Here is an 11,716-nt window from a genome sequence, read left to right as displayed (position 1 = left end):
GACGGCGATGCCGTATGATATCTGCAAGACGCAGGGCGTCGACCCTGACCCAGGGTGTATCTTCTGTAGACGATAGCGCGTAATCATATACCCTTGTCAACGGTATGACGGGAGAGAAAGACGGCGACGTCACTTTCGAAGCTATTCCTGCGGTGAACGCTCTTCTTGAGCTGAACGGGCGGTACTTCGAAGAGTTTAGCGGCGCTTTGAACGCAGGCAATTAAGCCGAGGTGGTTACGGAAGACCAAACGTGGAGATTAAATAGTCGTTGCTTCTGGATGAAGCTATCCTAGAGGTCACTAAGAAGGTGTTGAGAGCACGTAGTGAATCGTTGATCCTGAAGGATCCTTTAATAAAGGAATTGAAAGATGTCGTCTCCAAAGACCCGCCGTCAGTTCTACCGCCGGACCGAGGTGCACGTCATGAAATTGACCGGATTCAGGGAACCAAATACTGCGTAACTCGCCAATAGACCCTGATCACAGAGCAGTGTGGCGTCATTGACGACTTTTTCCGTGCGAAACACGAGGCAAGAATGGTGCGTGAGAGCAAGTCCCCCCATTCGACACCCACGTGTTGTGTCCGAAATCTGAACGGCAAGTGAGGTATTACAATAAGCCAAACGCTGTCACCATTCTGGCACAAACGCCAATTCTTGGCAGGGATGCTCTCCAGAACAATATGGCTGGCTGTTAAAGTACAGCGCATTCGACTTGGTCGGATTTTTACTACCAGTTGCTTATGAGAGCGATAATATTTCACAAACAGCGTTGAGTACTCCGAGCGGGATGTCTGAGAGTGGATGGTTATGCTTCAAGGGCTTTTAAATGCACCAGCAACATTTAATCATTTTGTGACACAACAGTTTAGTCCCCATTGGGCGCATGCTCAGCCATACTTCGACGTCTTCTTCGTCCACAGTTTTGCGGGGCACGGGAAGGTAGATGAGGAAAGCCACATCGTCCATTGAGAGCGGTGCTCGAGTGCATACGCACGAATATGCTGGATGCTTATGCCGATGAGTGCATCTTTGGCGCAGAAGATTCCTTTTCAGGATGCTTCATTGGAAGGCGTGGCCTTCAAGCGGATCCCTCTAAGGTCAAGCCATTGTGGACTGGCCGGTTTGAAAGAGCCAAAAGGACTTGCGCAAGTGGCTTGACCTCGCCAACTACTTGCACAAGTATAGCCCAAATTATGAGGAAATGTCACGGCCATTGTCTAATCTCTTTAAGAAGGATGAGGAATGGAGTTTGGACACCGAGCATCGGGAGGCTTTTGATAGGGTCAAATACAGCCTCCTTCATGCACCAATACTGGCGTTACCAGACCCCGATCGTCATTCTAGTACGCTTCAGATTTGCCATCGACTGTGCACTGCTGCAAGCAGACACCGAGGGGCGAGATCGGGTGATCGCATTCGAATCTCGCCAGCTCGAGGTTGCGACAAGGAACTACCCAGTTCATGACATGGAATTACTTGCGATAAAGTATACACTTGTCAATTTGAGGGTGCACCTGCTTGGCGTAAAGCCGTTTATGATCTACACCGATCATGCGTCCTTACGCACTGCGCCTTAATCACCTCACCTCTCGCAGAGGATGGCCAGGTGGTTCTCATTTTTTCAGAATATAAGTTCAAGGTGAAAACAATCCAGAAAAGCAGAACACTTTGAATGATGCGTTTTCACGCAGACCGGACTATGAGGTTGCTCATGTCACGACGGTAATGTCGTCTGTAACGGATTTGATCCACGCCGCATACGCAGGTGACGGTATGTGTGTAACGCTGCTACAGGCTCCCGGGAGCAAGGAGTTTGGAAACTCGGACAATAAATTGTCGGAGCGTTTGCGCGCACAGTTACACCGATATTCGTTGAGAAACGGTTTGCTGTATTATAGCACTGATTCAAACGAATCGTGGTCTCTCATGATGATAATTTAAAATACCGTATCCTCTGTGAGGCCCACGACACCCCCCCTTAGTGGTCGTCTCGGTTGTGAGAGGGCGTACAGCTCGGTGAGTTACCACCAAGCTGTACAAATAGACAAGCACGTATGCGCAAGTGTGAGTCGTGTCAAAGGGTGAAACCCTCTCCGGATGCGGTGGTGCCGCTTGCCAGTTACCTGAACCCTCCGGGTGTCGGTAGTCCATGAGTATGAATTTTGTGTTTAGACTGCTGAAGGACTCGGTGGGCAACATGGCTCTGGTGGTCTTTGTGGACCATTTGAGCACGATGGCTCATCTTGCGGCAGTCCCGGACACCATCGGCGGTGTGAGAACAGCGACGCCGTTTATCAATCCTGTATTTCGATGGACTCCCGGATTCAATTGTTTCTGATGAAGACCCGCGCTTCACTAGGAAGTTTTGGCTATACGCTTCAGGGTGCTGGGCACTAAGATGACCATGTCAACAGCGGACCATCCGCAGACTGATGATCAGACTAAGCGCGTGAATCACGTCGTCAAAGATGTTTCTCGCAGCGTCTGCACTGATACGCCGAAGCGCTGGAGCGCTATGTTGCCACTCGAAGAGTTTGCCCTGAACAATGCAGTGCATTGATCTACCTGCTATACCCGTTCTACGTGAACGGCTATTTATTCATCGCGTCCCGCTGACGATGCCATCCCATGGAGCAGGGCTTGGCGAGGGAAGGATATCCGAGCGGCTAGCTGATGTCAGCCCCCTCACTGTGCGTAAAGAAGTTGGTGACTTTCTGTCTACCAAACTGAGTGTGTTCGCGATGCGATGGCTGAAAGCCAAGCCATGCAGACTGAATATGCAGGCGGAAGAAACAAAACTTTGAGGTCGGAGATCTGGTTTTATTAAAGGCTAAAACCATCCTACACATGTAATTTCTGCTGTTCTTAGGACGAAGCTCCGTCCACGGTTTATTTGACCTTTCATAGTTGTAGCCAAGCGAGGCCTAGCCTGTACGTTGAACCTTCCGAGAAGGATGCGCGCCCATCCGGTGTTTTATGTGGGCTTGCTTTAGCCGTACCGGGATTCGACGCTAGAGGAAGCGGGACCGTTGGCGTCGGGGAGGCGCCCAAAGATGAATGGCCGCCCAGAAGTTGAACTAGCAACTGGTTCTGAGCATGGATTGCAACAATTTACGTTTCCAACGGCACAAGGCGCTCCACTATCACACGGAGTGAAGCGTTCGCGTGCTCGACGGCTACGAGTCGCTCCGACAGAGCACGATCATCCTCAACGTGAGGCAGGTGCACAATGTACACCAGGCATCAAGTACTTCCGCACAGCAAAAGGCGACCTCGGAGAGATGCTCGGCAAAGTACCGATGACGACGGTTCTCGTCCTCCAACTCGAAGAGCATCGCGAGTCACCGGACGGCGATTGACTTTGTCGTCATCGCCCCCGCCGATTGACTTAGTCGTCATCGCCCCCGCCGACTCTTCTCGTTGAGTATGATGGCGTCCACTACCACGTGGAACGCCTTGTAGTTCGACGTCGTCGACGGAATTTAACCCAATATCTTGTGAAGTGGCGAAGATACCCAAACTCCGAGAAGTCGTGGGAGATTGAGTTGTCACTTCGGCAAGACTGCCCAGACGTCGTAGACGCTTGTGATTAGAAGGATCATGACGCTTCATTTTGCTTCGGCAAGACTGCCCAGACGTCGTAGACACTTGTGATTAGAAGGGTCATGACGCTTCGTTTTTTTTGCAATTCTCGGCAGTAGCACAGGAAGCTAGAGGGCCGTGAGCTGAGCTCAAGCTACGACCCTGAGCTATTGTGGCCGTTAACTTACCGGTGTAAGATACCACAGAGCCTGCAGGAGCGTTATGGATTGTCGCAGGGCGAAAATACGCAGGAAGTCGGCGTTGCACCTTGAGTTTGGCGAACTCAAATTTAAGATGGCGCTCTACGCTCATGTCCACTTTACTTGTGACTTCGCTGTAAGGTAAACAGCAAAGAAAGTTTCCAGTGCCGCTGCACAAGCTCCTCATCATCTGCAGCAGTTTCACCAGGGGCGACCACCACAGGAATGGTCCGCATTGCGGGAATAGGATTACCTCCTTTTTGAGCTCGAAGTCGAGCGTGCTCCCGATTCATTGGAATCTCTTGGTGTACCAAAAAGCGAGCTCACAGAGCTTTTCGTTGATCAAGCTCAGCTTGCGTAGTGGCCGGGAGTCTGACTACGTAGACGCCTAATGATCGAGTGATCGCGTCTTTCGATTTAGTAGCGGTGACCGCCGAGCGGATGCCGTATTCTTCACGAGTGTCCAAGGCCGAAAGTGGATACGAGCCCAGGAGAGCACCTCCGGTCGCTGCTCCTGTGCTTCGTCGAGGCCGACGTATATAGTATACGCAGGGTTTGAGCTGGACTCACGTCCCGCCTTGGCACACTATATCTTCCTATACTGGGAAAGATGTGTCCGACTCGTTGTCGTCTTCCTCGAACTCCCCGACATGGAAATCCGTTGCCCGAGGAGGTCGCGGTGTGTTGCGCTCAGTTGCCGAGGGCTTGGGATGTGCTTCCCGGGAAGCCGCGGACGTACTGAATCTGTGCAGAAGATGAAGGGCTTGCCCGCGGGCGTCCTCGCTACCAGCCAGGCTAAGTGTATTTTTTACGTATCGTAGACACAGGGTTCATAGAGCGGAGAATGTTTGAAGTTGTTCTTGAAGAGCGTTTATGTGTCTCAGACACGCGAGCCTCGTATGAGGCGACCGTTCAATGTGAAATGGTGATTTTCACGATTTTAATGGGTGAGAGTGTAACGAGGTTACAGTGACCTTGTAAGAAAGGGCAAATCGCACAATTCTGTGCGGCCATTTATAGGTGTGTATTTTACAGTTAGTGTAATAATACAGTGGTGTGGCTACACCGTAACAAGAAGACACCACGCGACAGGATTGCCAGTAGTACTGCATATTAATATATTATTGAGGTATTACTAAAGAAGCTGGATTTACATATTGGCGGCTCTGCTGCAACTTAAACTATTAAATTTAGTTTTGAAACGAACAAGAGTGTTCGTTTGCCTTGGTAAACGTTTTTAGTACTTAGAAGTAGCGGTTGCGATCTGCCACAATAGAACTCGTTCTTGGAAAGAACGTAAGGTTGGTGACCTTAGCTTAGCTTCCTTTGAGCAAAGAGATACGGCAGCCCCGCTGCAAATATAATGTCGCTGTAAAAACGCTGTGACATCTAACATTGAAAACCAGCGGGTACGGAAAAGCGCAGTGAAAATTTAGCTTTAGTCACCTATTTGACGCTGATGAAATACCATACCCGTAACAAAATCATCACTTAACATTTTGAAAGACCTCGAGTCGACCTGCTGGCTAGCCTGTGCATCAGAATTTTGCTATTTACGATTTGAACGATTTGGAGTGGATCTCTTTCCACGCTAGTCTGGTTAACTTTAGGCATTAATGTATGGACCCAGGCTTCACAATCAAATAGGCAACTTTACGCGGTATCATTGCATCAGACAGACCCCTCAATATTTCTTTTTTGTGAACACGAAGAAAAACAACTTTTTTTACAATCATTATATTCAAGCTTGCTCAGTAAACCCCTAAAATGAAAATTTCCGATCACTTTTTTGAGCTTTCATGAAATAAGCGTAACGATGTTGTAAAATTTGAAACGCAAATACCATATCTGTTTTGACTTGTGTTGAAATCGGTAAGGAGTCTAAGGGCATCAGAGAAGTCATCAAGGTAGAATCTCTGCGAATGTGTCCTCATTTTTTTTTAATGATACTGTGATTAAGTTAGCCGAACCCATTCGTAGTATGCCTCAACCATCTCACTCAGCATCTCAAACAAACTTCGCCATACACATCAACACCTCTTAAGGTTTCACAGTCATCTTGCCCTTGTTCTATGACGTGGTGCCATCGCAGCTCAAATATGTCGTGTATATCGGATACGTTGTCAATACAAGTGCCACTGCTTCGTAAGACTCAGTTAGATGAAACTGAGTCTCCTGGGCAAAGTGCATCTGTACATTTTGAGCCACCAGCGCATCAAACACATCCTTTGTTCTATATGAGCTAAACAAACCACATCTGATCCCTACTCTTATGACGTCTGGTTGGGAATCAAGTAACAAATCAATTGCCCAGTGGCTGTATTTTCTTCGTCGCCGATGTAGGCATCCGGTTTCGAGTTGCTTGAGTGCCTCGAACCAACCAAACCGATGATGAACATCTATCTACAAGGACGTCCAACAGACATTTGATGATCGTGATGGATACACAACGAAACTTTTGGGGAAATCCAACGCGCTTTGTTAAAGCTAAGAGGATCTTTCAACGCGACAGCGGTCCTGAACTTAGGCTTGTGTCTCAGCGCATAGATCAGGGTACCTGGTAAAATGCACGGACTAAGATCACTCAAAGAATTCCTGCACGTCCTCTACCATTGTTTCATTTAAATCTTCAAAAGGATCTAGCTACTCATTACAGATCTGTACCTTGTCAATTGCAAGTTTGACACTTTCTTTAACTGAATTAAACACCCTAATAAAATAAACACCACAGCTCTTCGTCCACGCGCAATAGCCGCTAGCGAGAAATGCTTGCCTTTTATCAAGTTTTGACAGCAAGCACATTAGGTGGTCAGCATTCAACTTGGCACTTGCATCGTGGTTTGTAATTCGCAAATTCAAACATTGAGTGACATAAAGCCTTTGGAAGCGAGTGTTATAATTTTTAATGCAAAACTCCGTTTCGTATTCCTAAAAATTCGTTGAACACTCAAGCCATGTGTATTTTGCACTTTTAACTAAATATTGAGCTAAATCTAACCACACAAACGATAGATTTGTATTCACACAAGCAAAGATCGACCAATCGTTGCTTTATAACTCATCGCGAGAACCCTTCTTCTTCTTCGATTTTTTCTTCTGTTCCTTGTGCTTCTTTTTGCTCTTTTTGTTATTCTTTTTCGCCCGCTTTTCCTTTTGCTGTGACTTGAGCATTTTCTCCAGCTCCTCGCGCTGCTGCTTCTCCTCGGAAAGAATTTCACTTAGCATATCGTCCAAATCTTCATCATCGGCAATGCCATTGGTGTCAGCTGCTACTTCTTGAATTTCTTCAAACGAACACTCTTCGACAAATTCTGGCACATTTCCAATCGGCGCAGTACTTATTCTACCAGAAAGCACGCTTTTTAAAAACGCAGCCGCATTTTCCTCGTCAAAAAGACCCACATTTGTAGCATAGCGCTGCTTTGATGGTGAATACACAGCAAGCGTCGGCATTTGAAAGAGACCGACTCCAAACGCTTCGGCAAATGCTTTTTGACATTTTCCATTGACCCACATAAAGTGAAACGGCTCTTTGTTCTGCTTACTCTGAGCTGCCACATGCGCAAAGGTAACCAACCACTTCGCAAGGCGAGACTCTGTATCACTTATCGTATCCACATGGTCCTCAAAGAATCCTATTGCACAAATCTTGTTGCCACCGCACAGGTCAGCCATATTCTGCCGAGTCATATACGGCACAAGTGTCTGGGCAGACGTTTCGTCAATAGATGAAAAATCGATTGTCTTGCTATCCGGCTCAGTATCTTGAGGGTGAGGAAATTGGGCAAGAACCTGCAGTATAAACTGGATAACATTTGGGTAGTTGTAAGGGCCATTCCTTTTTTTATCGTAGGCAACGATTCCAAATGGTGTCGATTTCTGGTCTTCTATCTCGGCTTGAGATGGCACAAGACATACTAGCGACGTACTAGCAGATGGCTTGATTGAAAATTGCTTCTTCAGTTCATCATTGGCATCGTAGATAACAGCCAGCATGATTTTCTGCGTCGGGACAGAAAGCAACAAAGCTTTGGCCATCGGTGGTGTGTGTTTCTTATTAGTGAAAAATAAAGTGGGCAATGCGTGGTCATGTCGTGCACGGGAAATGAATCCATTTAATTCAGGAGCAGAATTAATGACAACAGTGAGGTCTGGAATAGCTGCTATTGCTGACTCTATTGCCTCATTGATGGTTGTATATGTCTGTGGATCAACATCACCTCGCATCAGCTTGTTGTCAGCAGCCAGCTCTAAAGGAAAAATACGAATTCCAGGTCCACCATACTGCTCACATAGATCAATTTCTTTCACACAACTAACTGCACCCATCGATACGACGCCTGCTTTACGATGCAATCCCATCAACATCTCTCTCCACTCTTCTTGATTTAGCTCTTGCTCGCGCTCGGCATCCAAAAATTCAATTATCCAGATCACATCCGAGCGAAGCACAACATCGCCAAAAGTCTCTCGAGATAAAAATTTAACGAACGATAAGTCTTCGTTTCCTTGTTTCGATCCCTTCTTAGCTGGATCCTTACTTTGAATCGCAAATGGCTGTACAAATCCTTTCAGTTCTTCGTATGTCTTTGTATTTTCAGCCATTAACGTAACACTTTCCGTCATAGATCTCAACATGACCAAACTTGGCAACTCCTCAATTTTCAACGCAGTCATGATGTCTTTCGCTCCTTCCTCAACATGACTTAAGAACACAAAATTCACTCCTTGACCATAAAATTCTGCCGCTAAAGCTCGATACATTGGTGATGCATGCTTTTGTTCTGAAAGTAATAGTGCCACAGATTCGTCGTCTTGTTTTTCACTCAATCGCTTTTCGAGGCCTGTCATTGTTGCTTCATCACCCTTGAGCTCTTGCACAAATTCAGTGGGAATTGCTTGCTTCAGCATCTTTTTCAATTTTCGTGCATTATCCAAGATTGCAATATCAATAACCTTTGAATCACGATAGATTTTACCCGTGTACGGATTCTCCTTGGGTGGACCTTTGTAGATTACAAACGCAGGTAATGATTTTAATTTCCATTTGTTGCCGATTGAATCTTCATGACGTGACGCAATGTCTACAACACCAAAAGTCACAAGTCCTTCAAGTTGCTTCTCAACTTCCGGTAACACTGGATATGCTTGTGCATACAGATCTTCAAGGCTCATTTCCTGATTCTTTTCGTCTGTACTTAAGATCAGCAGCGCATGCAATTTAGCTGAGTTCTCAACAGAAGCAAATTCAGTAGTTGATGTGAAAGTCTCGAGAGCGTTCATGTTGCGCCACCATGACGCACAGCATAGACACAAGACGCCAAGTTTGGCTTGAAGATTCATTGAGTTACAATTGTTGATAATAAAATCAAATGACGTGGCGTAATAAAATAAGATTTTGGAGACAAAAATTCTCGAATATTGCAGTTTGTATATAATTAAAAAGGTAGTGTGATGATATTGGATAGGTGTTGAGATTGGGCTGATGAGTGGCTGATAATCTGCTACATTTTGTCGATGAACGTTGACAGTCTTTACCTTGAACAGACATCAAATGAGTTGGCAATATGCTACTAGGAAAGTAAAATTTACCGTGCGCTAGACATTTTCTTAAACTGATAGTGAGATTCTTATAATAAGCTTGGCGTTCTGTAACAGAAAAGTGTTGCTTATTGGTAAGACTCTGATAAAGAATCGCGGATTAAGCTGGCAATGAATATATTACTGAAGGTGTCGTATTGTCTGTACCACATTGATGCGTTTGGTTGCAGCGAACACGTAAGGAGTTTCAATGATATGAAGCATACAAACCAGCTGCCAACACGCCCAGCTATCTCAAAAATTATTCATACTTTCAACCCAAATAGTATCTCACCAGATACAGCAGTACATGTTGCTCGCTTCGTGTGCTTCTTGTAAGTATCGACACTATGATACTGCATGTCACTATTCTTCAAGTATTCTACGCCTCGTAGAGGCTCCAGTCTTTCTTCAGCACGCCATTAATGCGCTTAACCTTAGGGTCTGTCTTGCCTGATTATCATACATTCAGTCCTGTGAGTATTGTGCGGCAGAAATATAATAAACTGCAATAATTACGACGCACCGCGAAACGTAAATTTGCCAAAGACTTTGCCGTGCTTTAGATCGGGTGAGGGTCGAATGCGCACAACCTCCCAATACGAAGGTTCTGCATATTTCGACCAGATGCCACGCGTCACACGCTTTCCCTCTCCAAAATTACGCGTCGGGGTCAAGACCTGGAAAGCGTTTTTAAAACTCTTGGCTACCGTTGCCATGATGGGCTTTTGCGAAGTTAAAAAAACGTATGAGGTCGAACTAATTGCTGATTGGTATTAAATGTGAGAAAGCGAGTATGCGGTAACGTAAAATTTTATTCAAACTATTACAACAAAATTTAGCGAAGACCAAATGGTAATTTGTGTTTAGGCACTTATTGTGTTCATTAAAAAGCGTATCTTTCTTTCATACATTAGAATGCTAATTATGATGTGCTCTGTTTATCGTGTCCTACATAATCGGCTCCGTCTTCAACCCGTGTCATGCTTAAGATATTATTGTAGACTGAAGATGTTTGCCTTTCGGGATGCAGATTACAAAATCATAGCAGATACTTGTCGTCTGCTATGATTATTTATTCAAGATTATCTAATTATACATATCAAATTTATCTTAAGCAATGAACAATATCATTTTGACCGTGAATAGATTTGTGATAATGACACCACCGTAATCTTGTGTTTTTTCACTCATTCCGTTCATGCATTGTGTGGCGTCATCATGCCACTCCCAATCACCGCTAACACTGTGTAAGCTGACATTCGGGATAATCTTTCATATCTGTACATTCAAAAGCCACTGAGTCATGAGAGCTTCAGTATGCATTTTCGTGAATCGATTCTCTGCGTCCACGAAGTCGATTTTAGCCGTCTCAATTATGCTTTCAACATTTTCTCTCGTGATGTAAATGCTTGATGTCCACATACTGGGTAATGACTCAACGCGATGATCGTACTTAAATTAAATCTTCTCCATTTCCTTCCAGTAAAGCAGACTACACAGTAAGCGTTATCAAGGATTAAAAAAAAACGATCGGAAACACCATTCGTTCGTATACTCCAGTAGTTGAATATTTGCTTGCATAGAATCAGATACGAAAGAGGTCCAAGCATCATATGGTGAAGCGTTCACATACACAACCTTGATTTAGGAGTTACGTCGAAAACGTTCCGGTCAGATGGCAAGGATTGAAGCCGACCGTTGGTGTTCGCGCCTAGGCTCGCAGGAAGAACAACGTAGTGTATCTACACCCAAGAGTCGATCAATTTTGGAAGGGTGCAAATTTTCTATGACTCAGACCTCCGCATCCGTTTGTTGACACTATAATATTTATCAGTCACCTCGGCTTTTTGCGAACCGAACCGCTTCATCAATTGCGTATATAAGGTGCTATGCGCTTTGGCACTCTTGCCATCGTTTATCTGCAACTCCACGATATAAGTTGCGTTATCTATCGTCTTCACTTGAAAGTGCCTTTAGGGTGTCTGTGACGTCACGGATCTACAAGGCTTATTTACTGCAATAATGATGTCCTCAACATACGGACATTTGTTGTTCTTGAGCAAGTACTATAATCTTGATGAGGCTTTTGATGCTGAGCGTTCCGACGTTTGAGGATCGGAACGAAAAAAACCCTCGCCTGGATGAGGAAAGTTGAAATGGTCATGGCTTCGGACTTTCTGCTAAATGAGATTCAGCGCGTCGCACATGCAATCTCCAAGTTAAGAGGTCCCGCGCGAGAATGAGCACTCAAGCGCGATGTCTCGGTGAAATAGGTGATCCCAACTTGGAAAGACCTGTAGCGACAGACGTCGCGAGTGTTTGCTCGCTTAACCAGGCGTAAAGTTGCTTT

General features: G+C 45.4%; 2 protein-coding genes across 2 annotated transcripts; both read right to left on the bottom strand.

The window, feature by feature from the left end:
• Positions 1–6,834: 6,834 nt before the first annotated feature.
• On the bottom strand, positions 6,835–9,066 carry PHALS_07116 (Thioredoxin/protein disulfide isomerase; the record flags this gene model as incomplete). Its single annotated transcript, XM_024720528.1, has 1 exon — positions 6,835–9,066. The coding sequence occupies one exon, from the start codon at positions 9,064–9,066 to the stop codon at positions 6,835–6,837; it is 2,232 nt and encodes a 743-aa protein (XP_024585718.1).
• A 347-nt stretch (positions 9,067–9,413) lies between these two features.
• PHALS_07115 (uncharacterized protein) lies at positions 9,414–10,082 on the bottom strand (the record flags this gene model as incomplete). Its single annotated transcript, XM_024720527.1, has 5 exons — positions 9,414–9,432; positions 9,509–9,597; positions 9,659–9,695; positions 9,750–9,816; positions 9,890–10,082. The coding sequence occupies 5 exons, from the start codon at positions 10,080–10,082 to the stop codon at positions 9,414–9,416; spliced, it is 405 nt and encodes a 134-aa protein (XP_024585717.1).
• Between the last annotated feature and the right edge of the window lie 1,634 nt (positions 10,083–11,716).

Source organism: Plasmopara halstedii (genome assembly GCF_900000015.1).
Source record: "Plasmopara halstedii genome assembly, contig: Scaffold_3060, whole genome shotgun sequence".
NCBI classification, from domain to species: Eukaryota; Oomycota; class Peronosporomycetes; order Peronosporales; family Peronosporaceae; genus Plasmopara; species Plasmopara halstedii.
Note: the sequence above shows the minus strand (reverse complement) of the source record. Positions and strands in the feature narration are given on the sequence as shown.